The sequence below is a fragment of the Rhipicephalus sanguineus genome, chromosome 1 (genome assembly GCF_013339695.2).
Source record: "Rhipicephalus sanguineus isolate Rsan-2018 chromosome 1, BIME_Rsan_1.4, whole genome shotgun sequence".
Classification (NCBI taxonomy): domain Eukaryota; kingdom Metazoa; phylum Arthropoda; class Arachnida; order Ixodida; family Ixodidae; genus Rhipicephalus; species Rhipicephalus sanguineus.
In genome coordinates this window covers 204,273,216-204,292,712 of record NC_051176.1, presented here as the reverse complement: position 1 = coordinate 204,292,712, position 19,497 = coordinate 204,273,216, and the positions used below count along the sequence as shown (strand labels likewise).

Here is a 19,497-nt window from a genome sequence, read left to right as displayed (position 1 = left end):
CTTCGCAGCATGTTTGGTCGGCAGCCTGACGGCTACCATAGGAATTTAGATAATACAGGGACTGAAGGAGCTCCCGCGCGAGCTCTTTCCTGTTTTTATCCCATTTCCTACGTCAGTCGTCGTGCAGGTGACCAATCAAGCAACATCACTAACATACCTGTTCATCCAGCCATGTCCTCATTGTGGCATTTATAAATTTTCGACGTGCCATGTGCCGAGAAAATTACTTCAGCACACCACATATATCCAATTTTCGCATAGAACACATCGGTTTACTATTGAACAAATAATAAATCTGAACATGCAGAGGACGATCACGTACTTCACAAATGACGTTTAGTGTATGGCGCACAAATAATCATGCTTATCAGAAGCAATAAATTATCCCATGATCTTGTAAAAACGGTTTATGAATAAAGCGCAACAGAATGTGGCACAAAATAGGACAGAAGGTGACCGCGCAAGGTGAAGCTGATTGTCGCGGCAGCAACATAAATTCAAGTTATGCATTAATGTACTCCAGGTCCCGTCAGTGAAACTGCACTGGCTTCCACACTAGCTGGCGCGGTCCAGGCCCAATGTCTGTACAAACAGCAGTGAAGAAAAGCTGCCAGGGGCGTAGCCAAGGGGGGGGGTTGGGGGGTTCAGACCCCCCCCCCCCCCGAAATTTTTCAGTTTTGCTTGCGTATATATACACGCACACATACAAACGCACGCACGAACATACATAAATGTATGACTGAACCCCCCCCCCCCCCAAAAAAAAAAAAATTTCTGGCTACGCCCCTGAAAGCTGCATACAAGAAAAAGCAATTAAGCCAGGTATAATTTATAACAAATAGCAGAGCATCAAGTCATTATGACAGATTTCCAATTACAGATGTGATAAAATGCTGTCATGTATTTATAGACGACAACAAATCATACTTGCACTCACAAAGCGAGTCACCTATTGTAGAAGCGTTGCACTTTATTTGTCAGTGGCATGGCCGCCATGGTTGTAAGCAAGCAAGCGCTCTAGGGCATGTAGTCTGGCGTTCTCTGGTCAGGCTCACGATTCGCACCGGCGCGTTCGACCAAGATTCAACCACCCGCATAGAACTTTCATATTTAACGTCTTAATTACAAGACAACTAAAAAGTTCCAGCAGTAATGAAGAAAAGTCTGGGGCGCCTAATTTCGCTTACCGAAAGAAGCACGCTATCTGAACAGCTGCAACGAAGGTGGCGAGCTGATCGGGCCATTGCTGTAACGAACCGTCGGCGAAAACAATCAGTAGAGCTTGTTTCACGAAAAGCTGATGGAAAATATGTGTCAAAAGGCATGAGCAGTTACTTGATGCCAGATAACAGTCAGCTAGTGAACCGTACAGAAAAGCTGGTAACATATTACACAAAACGCAAAACGATGACCGCCGAACTGCTGCCAGCGCAAAACGACTCCAACAGAGCAGGATTCGTGCACCGCAATCGCCGGCCGGTGCATGGTAGTGAAGGGCACATTTCAACATGAGTGTCGCCGAAGTTGATTGCACGGTGCGCTGCGTTTTGCTCCTGTTGTCAGTCGCTGCTGTGCGAGCGTGCTGCTAGAGGCATCGTTACCTGTTTATAGTTTAATATATCTACAGGTATACATCGCGTTGCGGTGTGGAACCAATTATTTTGGGTGTTGTTGTCTGCGTCATTTGTTTGAGTAAAACAGACGGTCACCGCTCTTTTGACATGCCGTTTAGGCATATTGGCCCTTCTCGATAAAACATTCGAAGAATCATTGAGGCAGTCGTGCGCGCTCACACTTTCAGACAAAATGTCTAAAAAATGTCTCGAAGTAGGCGTTATGAACTTGTTTGGCAAAATAGACTCTGGCTAATTCCGTAGCTGTTGAAAATGCTAACAAACAGTATGCGAGCATATTTGAGGCGCAAATGTTACATTTTGAAAAAAAAAAAAAACGAAATGTCTATTTTAGATCTTCTTGTAGGCAAGACGTCTTTGTAGCCGTTTCGATACGTTTTTTAGATGTTTTGTGTTTCGTGGGCGTCACACGAAACACTAATAGGTACATATAGAGTGTTCTAGTACGTATCCCATCAACGAAACGACCACGCGCACGAGAGCATGACGAGAGCACGAAGTCGTAGGCGGCTAGATAGATAGATAGATAGATAGATAGATAGATAGATAGATAGATAGATAGATAGATAGATAGATAGATAGATAGATAGATAGATAGATAGATAGATAGATAGATAGATAGATAGATAGATAGATAGATAGATAGATAGATACGCTGAAACTGGCAGAAGTTCGCTAAGAAATTATTAACATTTAAAAATCATTTGGGGAGTACTTATGCGTTTCCTTTTGAAAACTTGGCTCCCACCACTGAGCTGGAAGTGCCGCGGCGGTACCGCGGTGATAACGCAGGGAAAGCACGCGTCAGATGACGATTTTGCGTGTCGCGTGTGGTTTATTTGGGGTGAGCTCATGGTGAGTACAATGTAACTAAATCCCTACAAAAAAAAAAATCACAGCATATCCACGGAGTGAATGATGATGAGTGGGCGAAGCTGCGGAGGTTCATCGGTAAACCGTGAATCTTCCATGAATTCTGCCCAGTACATCATCACCGACGTGAGATCGGGCGCGTTTATACTAAAGGTTCGATGAGTTATGACGACTTGCAGCGCACTTTAATTTTACATGTACGCTGTGAATTTTCATTGTTTAGAAAACCATTGCTTAGAAAACATCTGGCGTCTTTCGTTAAGCAGCTGGCCAGGGGCGTAGCCAAGGGGGGGGGGGTTCAAACCCCCCCCCGAAAATTTTCAATTTTGCTTGCGTATATAGGCACGCACACATACAAACACACGCACGAACATACATAAAGTATGGTTGAACCCCCCCCCCCCCCCCCCCCGAAAAAAATTTCTGGCTACGCCCCTGCAGCTGGCGTCTTTTCGTTTTGCTTTAGAAACATCTGGCGTTCTTTCGTTTTGCTTTTACAAAACATCTGGCGTCTTTTGTTGGTTTATTTCATCAATCAACGGCGTTTTGAACAAAATTTTTATTGTTTAATCACGCACAGGAGAAATCTCACCAGGCACTACCTTAATTGGAGGTAAAGAATGGCTGCTAACGGGAATGAGAGACAGAAGAAGTCGGCTTTTAGCTAACGCTGCGAATTTTTTATTGTTCAACAACGCACAGGAAAAATCTCCCACCGGCACCACCTTGCAGGTCAAAGCGTAATGGTTACATACTACGCTACGAGGGACGAACGGGTGCCGCCAGTGCCGCTATAAGGAGCTTCGCCCCTGAAACTCGGACTACATAGTGACATCGTCTCACATTGACGTAAGGTTTTCACGCATGGAGGAAGTTTTTCCTTCACCCTTACTTGCATGTAGCATTGACAATGAAGCAGAGCCGATGTGGGCAAATACAACAGGAATCAAACAGGAGTAACTGTTGTATCTCTTGAAAAACGGTCAGCTGGGAAATTTTGTTGTTTATCAAGAGGTATCTTTTGTTACGAGGAAATCCACAGAGCTTACTGTTGTTTAAACACTGCGGCCAAAATTACGCGAGGGCCGCATGTCACACAATAATGTCATATGGCACGGCCGGTCTCGCGAGCGCACGCCAGACCGACCGTCGTCACGGTAATGTACGTACTCCACAGCGGATATTGTTGAACCTATCTAGCAACCGTGAGAGCGAGCAACTAAGATGGCGCAGCTCTCAGATGATACCAAAATGGAATTTAATGATTATGGAATCCCTTTGGAAATCGTCCCGCGCTTAAGCTGTACTGACCCTGAAGCGGATCGGCTAATCGCAAACATGGTGAGCTACAACGCATCATTGATAGGCTGTTTTGCCATGTACTTTAAGACCCTTTCTGAAGTGTTTGCGTCGTCTTGTAGGGACTGTTATGATTTCACTTACGCCGTCTTTTTCATCTGAATTCACTTCGAGCTTTGTGTGGTCACATTTTTGGTTCACTTTGACATGGCTGTGTTGTGATGCATCTGTTATCTTTTCGAATGCACATACGAACGATTCACACCAAGCGCACGACTCTTCGAATTTTAGGCACGTGATGAGCTTGTCTGCAGGCGCGTTTGCCGTCTTGACGTTACATACGGTGTCCAACACAGTGCGGTAGCCACAAGTTTCTCCCCACGACTCGGACCATGAATGTAGTTCCAGGTTACGCACTCAATCGTCAGTTTTGTGGCGCTCTTCGAACAGCTGCAACCAGTCGTGTCGTCCTCGCACACGGTGCAATTTCGATTGCCACCGAGTCCGATTGGGCTCGACTTAGCTTGGCGCCGTTGCACAACCCGCGCCAAGGAACCGATCGCGATCAAGAAATTCCGTTCGGATTGAATTTCTCGACCGCGTTAGGCTCCCTTTCTAATCAAGCGAAAATGTCAATCACGATCAAGATACTCGATCTCGATCGAAAGTGCACTTCGTGACACCCGTGAACAACTCCACCTTCTGCTGGCAGTGCTTACAAGATGTGTGTATGTGCCTTTAAAACTATGTTTTGCGCATTGTGCTATGCAGACATGTCGCAACGTCTTGCTTCGTCAGACTCGTTTAGGATAAAATTTACTTTTTTTTGCCGTTCTAGGTCTTTGATATTCTCTTAATGCTGAAAATTGTTGCTACCTATTAGATGCCTGTAGTCCTGACTGACACCAACTTGGTCACGTCGGCACTTAAGTGGGATTTGGACTACCTCTCTAAGCACATGGGAAGTGGTGACTGCACTGTGTATGAATCAGATTCCGTTATCTTCAAGTATTACGACGATGCCAAGGTCAAGGAACATCGACTCAAAAACTTTTCCCCGCCAACTCGTCGACGGGAGATGAAAATGGGGCAGTTTGCAGAGCAATTGAGGAATGCTGGCCGAACCAAGTGAGCCATATACTAATTATACATGTAATCTTTGACTTGGGACTAGGGTGTGAAGTACTCACTTCACATTTTTACTTGCATCAGTTAAAAGCTATATCTTGCAGAATTTTTTGTATTTGGAAATTTGCGACATGAACAGGATATGAGGGGGGCCCAGAAGTAATGAGAATGTCTTTTGTTTGTTTAGTTTTCGCTTTGCTCGAAACATTCCCCAGCTTGTTGCCTACTTTGAGGGCAATGCAATCATCATATAGCATTTTTAATTGTTCGGAACAGCTCTGGAACTGTTGCTGACTGATTCTCAGGTGCTTCTATCATTTCATCATTTGCCTTCTCCATACCTTTAAAACAGAAGCGCAGTAGGGTGAAATATAAGGGGAATAGAGAAGGCGAGGCGCTTTTGTCATCCCATGTTTTTATAGGGACTTCCGCACACTTAGTAGGTGTGTTGTCATGGTGCACAAGCCACTAACCTGACTTCCACAAATTGTGGCATTTTTCTCCGAACTGTTGATTCAGTTGCTTGACCTTTTCAGTGTGAGAAGGTTAGCCATCTAGCAGTAGAAAATCAAACTGGCCATTTTTTGACGTTAATGGTTGTAATCAAAATTGTCCTCACTTTTAGTTTGCCTTGCTAAAAATTTCATTGAAATCTTCTAGAAAGTTTATAGGGCTGCTTTTCCTAAAGAAAAACAACTTCATGCATATACATTGTTTCACGTCTGCCATTGTCAAAAGAAATGCAGATGGCTACAGAAGTGCAAAAGTGATCAGTGCAGGGAGCAGATAAAATTTATGGAAGGATGCTGCTTGGCCAACAAGAGTGTAGTACATGCTTCTAGGGGCACACATGGGTATGAACTTCCTTAACACCTCAGTAAAAAAGATTCTCATTACTTTTAAGTGCCCCCTTGTATCTAAAGGGGCTCTGCAACACCTTTCAATAATGCAGAAGTTTCTTCACTTCCTTCCACCATAGATATCCTTTCATAATTGCAGGTCTTTTGAGCATGCAACACTCTGTGTGTTGAACAGAATTACCCCGTATGTGCACACGAAACAGATGCATGTTTTGTGTGTGTGTGTGTGTGTGTGTGTGTGTGTGTGTGTGTGTGTGCGCGCGCGTGCGTGCGTGCGTGCGTGCGTGCGTGTGTGTGTGTGTGTGTGTGTGTGTGTGTGTGTGTGTGTGTGTGCGCGTGCAATACACACACACAGCTACAGTTGTCCTGTGAAGGTGTTCTGCATTGTTTAAAGTAAACCTGCCAATTGCAGTGCTCATATTCAGTGACTGGTGTGTGGGACAATGCTGTAGAGAAAAAAATTGTCATAAGATTGAAATGCATAAAAGAATAAATGTGGTGTTGCAGAGCCACCTTGTGTTAAGATACTCAATAACTGCTGGAAATCAGCTTGCTCCTTTCCAATTCCTAGTTTTACTTCGTAAGTCACGTAAGCTTTGATTTTTGTCATTTCTGAACTAGAACTTATAAAATGCCATGATAAGCAAATGTTCATTTACCTGCCCCTCAATTGTACACAAAGAAATGCAGTGTGATCTATATTGAAGTGAATTCCACAAGTCATTGGTTTGCATATGTTACTCAAGGAATTCATTTTTTTGCAGTGCTTGTATTCAATCTTTGCTTTGTTGTATTTCTTAGTTGTTTTTATAGTGACAGTGGTGATGTATTGTATCTCTTTGTAGCTGTTGTAAACTGCCTCTTTAGGTAAACTGTGCTTAGTTGCTGTTTCAGTGGCTCTGGAACATGCAAGCATGAGATATGCTGCTAGTGCTGCTCAAATTTTCCTAAAGGCAGTACACTTACCTATTTACTGACTCTGTGTACTTGTGTGTTGCATCTAACACTGTGGCAACGGCTGAATTGTGCTTTTTATTGCATTACATGCGCTTTTTGTATCACAGGCCAGGTTTTCATAATTATGGTTATGGTGTATTATGTTTCAAAACTATACTGTGTGCTTCTGGTACCTGGGTTTTGTTTATCTAAATTTGCCTATACCTTATAGGTACTACTTGCAGCAGTCCTTGAATGAAACAGTTGGGCGGAACATAGTGCTGGACTTCCTCAGCTTTAACTGGGAGTGGGTCAACCGACAACAGAAGCAAAATGGCTGGGGCCCTTTGACGTCAAACCTTCTTCTTGTTGCCACTGAAGGTCAGAATCGCATTGAATTTAAGCATGATAATGCCTACATTTCTTTGTTCTTGACACATTATCCCACTGATACTATTACAAAGTCATGTGGTTCTTTAGAAAAGTAAACATTAAAGTTATCTATGTGTGCTTCATTTTCTTCATTGTAGTATTCTTTGCTTGTCACAATAGCGCTCTCTCTTGTGTCATATGAACAGGGTGCATGTTTAAGAACACTGTTGTGATTGAGGCTGCAGGTCACCCGCTACTAGGTGAGGTAAGGTGTCGCACTGCTAAGCTCGAGGAAGTGGGCTCAGTTTTTGCCACAACGACTGCATTTAGATGGGAGTGAAATGCAAGAACACCCATGTTCTGATGCGCTCACTAAAGAACCCCAGGTCATTAAGATTAATCTGGAGTCCTCCGCTATCATGTGCCTCATATTCATACCAAGGTTGCTGCTTGTAAAATCCCACAACTTTATTTAAGTAGGATGGAGGTAGAGAGACAAAACCTTCAAGGGATCGAATCCCGGCTGCGGCGGCCGCATTTGTATGGAGGCAAGATGCCAGGGGCCTGTGTGCTTAGATTTAGGTGCACGTTAAAGAACCTGAGGTGGTCGAAATTTACAGAGCCCTCCACTATGGCATCTCTCATTATTATATCGTAGTTTTGTGACATGAAACTCCAGCAATTATTATTATTTTTAGAGAGATAATGCCTATGTTGAACTCAAGTGGGCACTACATGTATCAGCTTTTTTTAGCACTATTTGTCTGTGCCAAAACCGCACCTCTGCCATGCTGTTTTGAAATCATTCAACCATAGAAGTGCTTTCACAGTTACCTGTTAAGTTGCACTCTTTTATGACCACATACTGTAGCAAACAGTATACACTGCAGGAAAGTTCAGCAAGTGTTTCAGAACCAAAAGGTCCATTGAATGGTAGCTCATTGTGCATCTTGCATGCAGCGTGATGTCGGAACCTTTTTCTATACCTAATAATTTACTTCTAAAAATGAACTCGGTGCTACATGAACCTTCATTAATCTGCATGCTAATTGTTATTTTTATGCCATAGATGTTTTGATGCTGTAGCTGTTCCTCTACAATAGGCTGTGTGCACCTTTTGGGAACGTGTAGCACAGGCATGATTATGTTGCCTCAAGCAGCTACACCTGTTATTCATGTCAACACGTAATTAAACATAATAAAACATAGATGCAATTTTTTTACGAGGTGCTTACTTATGTGTGAATTTGAATATAAGCACATAAAATTAGGCATGGCATCCACCACATCCTGATGATAAAATTTTCGGAACTTCCCTCTCTTTTTCTATGCTTGATAGATGTTGACTGTTTTGTAAAACTGCTGAAAAGTTTAATTAACCTAGTTCGGTAGCAGCATTTCTCGCAAACAAGATCTGATATTTGGGCATGTTTGTAGGACTTCATACTTGAACAAGCAGTGCAATAAAACAACGGCACAAGAAGGAGCAAGAACAACACCGGACGAGTGCTAACTTCAAACTAAAGTTTATTCTCAGATATCCACACCTATTTATCAGTCAGGACAGATCACAAAGTGTGCAATGTTCTCTAGCAAACTAGAGAACATTGCATACTATGCAGGATATTTTATGTTACTCCTTTCTCTAAAGGCTCACAAAATGAAGCAATTCTATCCTTCAACCAATTGAAATGTATATATGAACCATTACAAAGCTAGACGTTACTAAATATGCCCATGTATCTCATAATGTTCATTGCAAAACAAAAAAAATTGATACATCAAATTATATGTCTTCTTTTTTATCTCCCACTCTATCTTGTTGGAAGACATTTCAAAAGTGCCTGTGCAGTTTGGTTTTGGTAGATGTTAAAGAACCCCACATAGTCAGAATTACTCCAGAGTCCCCCATATCGCATGGCTCATAATCATGCCTTGGTTTAGATGTGAAAAACCCCAGAAAGATATATATATATATATATATATATATATATATATATATATATATATATATTATTTTGCCATGTCTGAACAATGTTTTTCAGAAAACTTTAAAACCTGCCCTAAGGCATTGAACTTGCATTTCGTTGTAGTTAGATCCACATGTTTATGATTGTACATTACCTGATGTAAATGTATGCCTCTTGCAAAAATTGGAACTGACATCACATCTGCTGCTTATTTGTATTTGCCATTAGTATGTGCCTGATCGCAGATGTAGCCTTTTTATCTTGTGAACAACATTAATGTTAAAGCCACATATTTTTATTATGGCCACAAGCTCACTCTTGAGGTTTGGATCTTCCTTTACAGGGGCGTAGCCAGAGGGGGGGTTCAACCCCCCTTCCAAATTTTTTTCAGTTTTGCTTGCGTATATATACACGTGCACATACAAACGCATGCACGAACATACATAAAGTACGGTTGAACCCCCCCCCCCCCCGAAAAAAATTTCTGGCTACGCTCCTGTTCCTTTATGAACACTATTGTCATTATATTACTGCCCCTGTTGTATTACTGGCCCTGTTGAGCAACCTGTTGCAGTTCCTATGTGTGAGACGTTGACGTACAGAATAATTGACCCTTTCATAGAATGCGGGACATATTAGTCCTACTTTTTAGCGAAAATTCACTGTGACTGTATGGTGAAATGTAACTGTTCAAAGTTTCTTGTGTGCTTTATTTCTGGGCCTTGTTTGATCATTTATTTATAAGTTTCATTTTCATCAATAAAACTGAAAGGATGCAGTGACTGCTATGTTCCTTGTTTTTTTTCGTAAGTTTTCAAGCCACACCAACAAGAAATGAAGTCTGTGTAGAACCAGATTTATTTTGGCACTCGAGTAAATATGCAGTAAGTGCTGCGACTTATTTTTCTCCAGATATCCCACTTGGAAATATTTACATATCTGTATTCATTGCAGCTGCACGCCCTTCCGATTTTGGTGAGATTAGGATTCTCAATTTGAAATACCTGTTCCTCCCCATAGATTATTGCAGGACTTTGTATTCATTTGTGTAATCGATTTCAAGGACTACAGTTATGTAGCTTGTCACAGATGATCTTGGAAAAATTCTGTACAGTTTAAAAGAAAAAAAAACATGTATTTTCTTAAGAAAGGCAGTCTTTGAAGCTTTTTAAAACGGGAATCTGTTTTCCAAAAATATGGTAGTGCTAGGCAGCCCTGACAGATTGTGCTAGTGAAAACAAATCCGATTATGCTAAACAACAATATGGATATGCTATTTGCATAGGGCACTATGGTATGCAGGCTGCTTCAGACCATTTTGCAGGCAACCATGGTGAGGTAGAAGCAGGCATCAAGTATACATATTCCTTACTTGTTGAGAATGGCTTGTACTAAAAAGATGACTTGTAAGAGCTCGTTTTTCTTTGTTAGACACAATATTAATGAGAACATTAACATAATATTACACTACAAAGATGACACAAGATTTCAGGATAGGTAATCTAAAACAGACATATTGCCTATATTTTTCAATAAATTTACTTGTAATACTTGTAATACTTGTGATTTTGGGGTACAAAAATCCAACAAGAATTAAAATATCTGCTAAATGAAGATAAATATGCTGACTGTCCAGAAAAGAGGCTCAAATGAGAGAACTGCTAGAGTGAAGAAAGGTGGCTGCTGTAAAGGCTTGAGCTGCAAACTGCTTAACACTGAAAAAAAATCTCTTCAGTAGATGTAGCCTGTTGACTCCGATGGGTAGCTTCCTATTGTGTATCAATGCCTGTAGTTAGCTATTCCCTACTATGTATATAAAGGGTGTCCCAACTGTTACGCAGCATGATTTAAAAAAAGATAAATGCCGTTACGCGAAGCAAGCCTAATACATATCGTTCCCAGTAGACTGGAGTAGCCACTACTGATTTTTTTGTTAGTGGGGTTTAACTAATTAGTCATAATTTATAACTCGACAAGTACTTGCACAATTATCAAAATGTCAATGAGGCATATGTCGGGATGTTCAAATGACATCCAACTGCACTATTTTCAGCAACATACTAATTGTGTGCTCATTTTTTTCGGCTGAGCAAGAAAGCTTGCAAAATATGAGGAATAACACGTGATTGCACTCCTACCGGCAGAAGAAACAAGCGCCCTTAAATAAGCTTACTGCAAGCAACCGCTTTGCCTGTTGTCCATTGCCAGAGACAGCATTGCGAACTTTGGCAAGGGTGCAGGTTGGGAGCCAACAACATGCGTCGCACTTTTGCAGATATTCGTTCCACTTGATTGTATGCTACTATCATTATCCATATCTCACGGCCGACTATTCTCATTAATAACGTGACTGGAGTGCTGTTCTGATTATGGCCTGACTCTTTAAGACTAATGCGATGTGTTTCTTTAGCCGGGGAGTGGCAGATAGAGTGATCCATACTTTTCCTTTCTGCATTTTTCCCCCTTGATACTGGCTACCTCACAGTGAGCCTGTTTGAGGGCACTGGCTCCTGATGCGCGCAGCTGTCTAGTCACATGGCACTTTTCAGATTTCACGGGCTTTCTTTATCAACCAGTAAAAATTAGCACGCAATTAGTACGTTGTTGAAAATCATGCAGATAGATGCCATTTGAACATGCCTACATATGCCTCATTGATATTTTGATAATTAGGTGAGTACTTGTCAAATTACAAATATAATGATGACCTATTAATTAAACCTCATTAGTGAAAAAATGAGCAGTTCCTACTCCAGTGTCCTAGAAACAATATGTACTAGGTTTGCTTTGCGTAACACCGTTCCTCTTATTTTTAATCGTTCTGCGTGATAGCTCGGATACCCTGTATGTTGGGCCTTATTGAATATGCAGTGACTTTGTGTGTTAAACTCTTAGATAAAATGGGCATAAAATAGTTACGTTTATTTAATTCACGTTCACAATATTCACATGGCCAGACTTATACAGTATGTACTAGTACACTTTTATTCTGCTTTATGCTTGTTTATGTATGCAAGTTTACGCTCAAATAAAATCTCATTAGTTGTGGCTATGGACATGTCGATAAGACTAGAATTTCACTGCTTATCTAACGTGGTTCACTTAAAACTTAGGTATTCAACTGTATTTTACATTTGCCCAATCAGTGAATATGGTGTGTTGTGCTGCACAGAAAGAGTGGGAGGGAATGGATCTGTTATATTTAGACTTCTTATTGGTACTTCTTGTTGGACTACTGTCACGGAACCCCAGGTGTGAGGAACACATGGAAGCCATCTGTTTTTAGAATGTTAACGATAAATCTTAGGCAAGTCTGTTTGCTGTGTTTTTATGTTGTGTTGTTCAGTTAAGGTTGACATATTTCTGTCCAGTGCCTTATATGTGAATGTAATTCATGTTTTTTTTTTTTTTTTTTTTTTGTCACACAAGCCACCGCATGGCGCTACTCTTCGTTTGAACAATGAACGAGTGTTCGCGTCTTACACAAGTTCTACTGAGAAATGCTTCATGTGTGTTAGCAAGGAATGGGAGTAGCTTGTCTAATTGTTGCTTTTTTTGCATTATCACATTATGCCTTCCATTGTCACTCTTTAAAAAAAGGCTTTTGATTGGATCACATATAAGTTGTGAGCAAAAGGCAATTGCGTGTAATCCGCATTGAAGTAAACAGTGATACCACTTTAAACCAGGACGGCAGATGCATTGTGTTTTTTAAATGTCTTTAACTAAAAGTATTAGCCAATATAAAGATATGTTTGCCTTTTTTTCATGCTGTTAAATGCTAAATTTCTCTTTTCATAAAAAAAAGTTACCTAAAAGTACTTACTGAAAAATTTGTACTTGTTCCATAGGCAACATTACACCTGTGCACTATGATGAACAGCAGAACTTCTTTGCCCAGCTGAGGGGCTACAAGCGGTTTCTGCTCTTCTCCCCTGATCAGTACAAATGCCTGTACCCTCACCCAGTGTGGCATCCTCATGACCGACAGAGCCAGGTGAAGCTAGCATATGATTTGTGTTTTTTGATTGCTTTATGTTGCTTGGGCTTAGCTGAACTCTGAACTGTTCAAATGAACACTTCCGTGCAGGTTACTGAAATATTGAGAACACATATCTTTGGATTAAAGGTGGTACATTGGCATGTTATGAACTACAGTTGTATTAAAGCTGCAGCCAAGAACTTCACTAGATTGTATTTTTCCTTTTCCCATGTTATTCCTGTAAACAGAAATACACAATCATTGAGTGAAATTAAGGTGGTAACCGTATGGTTGAATAGATTTAGCTATGAGCAAGGATTTATGCCCATGAATTACTGAAAAGCTCCTGTACGCATGCACACCCTTGTATAGCTAAGCAAAAAGGGAAGTGACAGTTAAAATGTGTCCTGCCCGTCCTGTCATCACTCATTTGTTGCTCTCAGGCACTTTTGCCAGATGCCAACCTCAAAGGTTGACCATTATGGTCCTGTTGAAATAAAGGCCGAACCACACATATGCTTCTAAACATGTGTAGCTCAGGTGCACCTCGTGAGAAATGGCGGTTTTCACCCACACGATACGCATGCTGCCGCACACTCACTACAAGCAGGCAGAAATTGGCAGGTGTCTCTTCGTACTGAGCTGTTTATGAGGTTAAAAAAGCACAAAATAGACATGACCACTGTCTGCCAGTCAAACTGGTAACAGACAAAGCCATACCGCATCAGAAAGCATGGCCCGCACGACCAGACAAACACGAGCGCAGTGCACATCACTACTATGGGCACGACGCGCGGTGCACCACCAGGTGTATCATAACTGCTGCGACATGAGCCGCGTAAGCCTGTTGAGTGGTGCTTCAGTATGCCACTCTCAGTAGGTTGAGCAGGTGCTGGGCAAAGCCATTTCATACCGCATAGCATGGCCAAATAAATTTGAGTGTGTACTAGAGTGCTTCGTGCACACCGCAAAAATGTCGCGCACAAGCGAGCCAATCGATCTCCTGCAGTGCTTCAGTACAGATGACTAAATATCTATAAGTTGTGCCTGTCCATGAATATGTATATCTGTAAGTGTACTTGTCTTGTATGTAGGGATGGAAAATAAGCGCGAAAGGGAAAGAAAAAGCAATCTAAATTGGCTGCTACACGTCTGCTGTGCTGGCATCTAAGTAAAGCCATGTCATGGCTGCTACACGTCTGCTGTGCTGGCATCTAAGTAAAGCCATGTCATAGCTGCATATCTTCAGGGCTCCCAGTGCGTCTAGGTGTGGGTGGTTTCAAGGCCAACATCAGATTGGTGCAAATGTTCACGTATACAGCATGTTTTCAGGCGCTTGCTCCGCCTGCGCATGCGCAGCCTGCGGAGCGTGCACAGCACGTACAGCAGGCGCTGTGGCAGCGTATGTGTAGTTTGGCCTTTAGACAATTTCTTAGAAACGAAGGAGTGATAAGCAAGGCGTTGGCATCTGTGCCCCCCTCCCCTCCCATGTGAGTGGAGCCAGCAAGGTTCTTATATCTCCATTTGTAGCCGATCCCTTCAAAACAGATTTATTGGTAGTTTATTTCAGGAAAGGCGTCACACTCATTTCAGCATGCTGATTAGGCTTCAAAGAAAAGTGCTTCAGGGCCCTTTCCAAGCATGCCTCTTGGAATCACAACTTGATAGAAACAAAGGTGTTGTGTGAAAGTGACCTAAGGTGAATTGCATAACTATTAAGTAAACTTTCATGTGTAGCCAACATTCCTATACAATCCCAGAGCATCGCATTTCTAGCAGAGATTCTCTGCAGTGCATGTATGTTCTGGCAAATGGCCATTGTGCGCATGATATGTGCATATGTCATGCATGCATACATGCTACACCATATGTGTGAATCGTGCTGGCTACAAGCATTGAAAATTTTGATGAATTTGTGGGCAGGAAATGCAGCTGTCCTTGTTGCTGCAGTGAAATGTTGCCATTGATTAGTACATGCTTGAATGCTAGGCTTTACTAAATTTCCAGGGTAGCCAGGTTGTACAACACTTATATCAGATAGCAATATTTATAGCAAAGTAATGAGTCTGTTTCTCATTGATTTTGTAGCCTTTGTTCAGTCACTTTGTCATTTGTGGTTTCTTGGGTTTCTAGGACTCTTGACTTTCAATTATAATTTGGTCTATTTGCATTGTAGTACTTGACTGGAGGACTTATTTGAATGCATAACTCGCTGGAAATGTGAAGAACATCACAACATAACCCTCTTAATTTAGCACAAGAGCACTAGGTAGCATTGCAGTTGCTTTTCATATGTGACCGTCACTACTTTCAGTCAAAGTTTTAGTAATCACTTTAGTTAATTTAGCACAGCCTGAAGTACACATATAAAAAAATGTATTGTAGACAATATATTTTTGCTAAAAAAAAAAGCTGGACTTTTAATTATTTTGTTTCAGTAAAGTAGTATTTGTTATTCTAGGGGTTTTTTTTTTTCTAACTATTCAGCTTGTTTTGAAAGGTCTTCTAATATTGTTGGTAAAATTGAGCTGTTCACTTTGGTGTCGGGACTTGCATGGTGATGGATGACATGGGAGGCTGAGTGGTTTGTAAATTTTTAGGTTTGCGGCAGATGTTTTTGTTAAGATAAAACCAAAGTTGGTGCAATTAAAATGAGTTAGTCTGCATGAGAACCTACTTGCTCCTACATGCCAATTGTGTGTAATAATGTGCAGTACGCACAGACTGAAACGCAACATCAAAATTTTCAGTATAATGACTGGTAAGCGCAATTTCTTGAGAAAATCACGTCATATCGCTATGAATCTGGACTCTGAAGGTAATCTTGGCTCTGATCTAAGTGCTCAAATCAAAATCACACTGATAGTGTGACCTAAACTGAAGACGGAAGCGAAAGTATGTGCATTACATGGCCCTAAATTTTTGCATTTCAGTGTGTGAGTACTGTACAGTAATATGCTAATTTGTGAGATGCTGTCAAGGATGTGACAGATGTTACCACATATTGTCAAACAAAACAGTTGACTTTACCATCATACAACTCATGTTTGCCATTGACTATGCCTGTAAGTATGTGCAATGTACTGTACAGATGTGTATGAAACTTCACTATCATTTAGTACTGCTGGGCGTTTTGCTTGTCCCATTCAAGTAAGTATCTGATTGCACGAGTATCAATTTTTATTTACCTTATTTAACTATTTACAGAGGCTGCCGATATGTGTACATAATGGCTTTGCACTTTGTAAAACTCTTGAGTGGCAGAGTTGAATACTGTACAGTAAAACCGCAATAAGTCAAACTCAGTCATCTTGAAATCGCGCTTAATTTGTAGAATTTATGTAGTCCCTTATTTTCAAATGTGAATTGGACTGGGTAACTACTAACTTGAAGTGGAGTCTTGTACCAGCCCGGTTAATATCGAAAATTGTGTGTGCTATGTGGATATGTCTGATCCCAATTTTGCCATGAACCTATGGAATCGATGTCTTTCTGGAGCTACAAGGCATTGCCACATAACATGTTGATCATTGATTGGTGAGGCATGACAGCCTCATTCTTGTCAGTATAGGAAAAATAGTGGTCCACTGGTCTTGCAGGCAGTTGAAATGCGTTATCTGCAGAGGAGGAGACATACTTCACTACATGATGAGTGGTTTTCAGCGCAAACAACGAATACACAGAGAAGTTGTTTCGTTCGTTTGCACTGAAAACCACTCATCATGTTTAACGCAATCCAACTCGCCCAAATGTCGGTTCTTCTGTTATACTTCACTACAACACAACGGTGACATGTGGGCGTGTAGCAGGTCACTTGCTTCTTGAAATGTCAGCACATCATGACATCCATTTGCCCATTCTCCCTGGGGCAAAAAAATAAAAATAACAAAGTTCAGTTTGACGGAATTCACGATGTACACAGGCCTTCAATTGGCTGTTGCTTTAGCAAAATGTGAACCAACACTGCTCACAGAGTGCTTGCCTGCTTCGAAAATGTTGTTTGTCTGCTGGTTCATTGTTGTGTCACTTTTGGGTCATAAACAGCATGAAATCAGGGCTCTTTTTAAAAAGTTTGATACTGTAATCGTAAGGAAAGCAAAGCGCAACACTTATCTGATCATACGGTAGTAGAGAGGAGGTGTTCATTGCAATTACTAGACCAGCCACTGATAACGCCGCACTGTGCAATGTTCTAATGCATCAACGATTTAGAGACCGGAAAGCAAGGCCCTGCGTCGACAAGTTGTGTGCTACATGCGGCAACGCAGACGTTAATGTGGACGTGCTATTTTACTTAGACTGTAGATGATGCACCGGCACTCGTTCCCACGTCTCCACGTAGCTTTGGGTTCTTGCTGCCTATATACTGTTTCACAATATGGGGCATTTAATCAGTGTAACCATTAGAGAAATGATTTGAGTCAGTGTCCTATTTGTGGTTGCTGGCATGGTCTAGTGGTTATGGTGCTTGGCTGCTGACTGGAAGGTTGTGGGATCGAATCCCGGCCACGGCGGCTGCATTTTCGATGGAGGCGATAACGTTTGAGGCCCATGTACTTAGATTTAGGTGCACATTAAAGAACCCCAGGTGGTCGAAATTTCCGGAGCCCTCCACTACAGTGTCTCTCATAATCATATCGTGGTTTTGGGACGTTAAAGACCAGATATTATTATTATTAGTGCTTGTTGGCAGCATGGTTGTCGTGCCCAAGCGCATTCTCAATATTCTTTAGCGATATACGAATAAATTGCATACCACTCCATGGCAAAGCAGCACAAAGGAAGGTCGAGGCACAAGGCCTCGGCAGTTGCCTTGCAAAATGGCGATCAATTGGCCTCATCACTGTTGTTACTGCTCACTGCAACAGTAAGTGCAGGGTGCAATCATAACGACCGGGGGGAGGCGTCAAATTTTGACACGAGAATTCAGTGGTGCAATCATTACGCAGTTGCAATTGTGTTAGTGGATATAATAGCTGGCCAGCTGGAAAACATGACCCTTGGAGCTTCAAACTACCAAAAACTGCAAACTAGCATACCTCTCTGATTACTTTTAGTAATTAAAAGTTTGTCACTCAAAGGTAGTTCAATGTGGCAACGAAATTTCTGTCTGGATCCTGTTCTTTCATATGTTCTGGTAATTTGAAAACCTGTCTAATTCAAACATTTTTTTGCACTTCCAGTGACTTTGATTTACCTAATGAGGTTTTACTGTATTGTCATTCCAGACACGTGCTATATTCCAAATTTCTGTGTGTCCTGTCTCTCATCGCCAGATTCATTTGAGATGTCGGATTCCACAGTTTAGTAAAAGTGATTAGTAAACTGAGACATTGCTGTTTTGTTCAGGAATTTGCTCTTGTATCATTAAAGGCATCTTAAAAGAACTGACTTATAGCTGGATACAAATTTAGAAGATGCGGAAGCCCCCCCCCCCCCCCTCCTCCCCCTCCCTCGAGATGGCTGAAGCGGGGCAGCCAATTGTTTCTGTGACTAAAGAAATAGGCTTGCTCATATGGACGGTGACATTCTCTAAGGGTGGGGTCTCTGACTGTGTGCCTTATGATGCCAGTCTAGAGAGTGCACTCATTGCTGCAGGCTTGTGTGCATCTGCCTTTGGGGTGGAAATGTCACTCACTGCCTTCTAAAGTTGTACCCAACTATAGGTTGCCCAAATTATGCAGGTTTGAGAGGTCTTCATTGTCCATTCAGCATATGTACTAACACCAAAACAAGCCAATAGGCATTGTCTGTTGGTGTCTCGTGGTTACTAACAAAAAAAAACTGGGCCCTTTGTTTCCCTGATTCTTCTTGCTTCTTTCAGCATCAGTGCAATATGAACAAAAATATACTAGTGATATTATTGACATTTTATGCTGCTACCAGGCCCATAGCCAAGGGAGCCGTAGCCCCCCGCCCCCTCCGAAATTCTGATGGAGGGGGGTGTTTTGCCAAAAATAAATAATACCAATTGGTGTTTTTCTCAAACAGTCAACGTCTTCAGCAACTGCCCCGCCCCCCCTGAAAAAATTCCTGGCTACGGGCCTGGCTGCTACATAAGAGAAATCGTTTCATGTGTAATGCAAGTGGCTTGCGCTGCTTGATGTTGATAAATCAGTTCTGCGGAATCCCGCAAGCTGGAGGAAAGGTCATGAAAGACAAACGGGTGGATGGCAATTTTCCTGTTCATTAGTATGTTGAAAAGAAAAACTGGTTGCAACCACAGAATGATTTTGCTACAAGTCAATGGGATATGAAATCTGAAACCGGTGCTGTTAAAAAAAAAGCGAAGTTAACTCATTCATTTCGAACAGCTTCAGTTTAGCAGTAAAGTAATCCAATTAGAGGCTGATTAGTGGTCTGTTTGCTAAAACCTGAAATTGTACTATTTGTGCAGTGTGATGTGAATTTCTTAATGCCGGTACTGTGTTCTCTGTGCCATA

The 19,497-nt window shown here is 41.6% G+C and overlaps 1 protein-coding gene across 1 annotated transcript in view; it reads left to right on the top strand.

Moving 5' to 3' along the window:
- The first annotated feature begins 3,706 nt into the window (after positions 1-3,706).
- The window catches only part of LOC119405903 (hypoxia-inducible factor 1-alpha inhibitor), a 31,509-nt gene continuing 15,718 nt past the window's right edge, over positions 3,707-19,497 (top strand). Inside the window, exons 1-4 of the mRNA XM_037672731.2 lie at positions 3,707-3,848; positions 4,690-4,934; positions 6,963-7,111; positions 12,924-13,069. Of these exons, the coding sequence (XP_037528659.1) occupies positions 3,732-3,848; positions 4,690-4,934; positions 6,963-7,111; positions 12,924-13,069 (657 nt within the window). The 5' untranslated portion in view covers positions 3,707-3,731. The remainder of the gene's footprint in view (positions 3,849-4,689; positions 4,935-6,962; positions 7,112-12,923; positions 13,070-19,497) is intronic.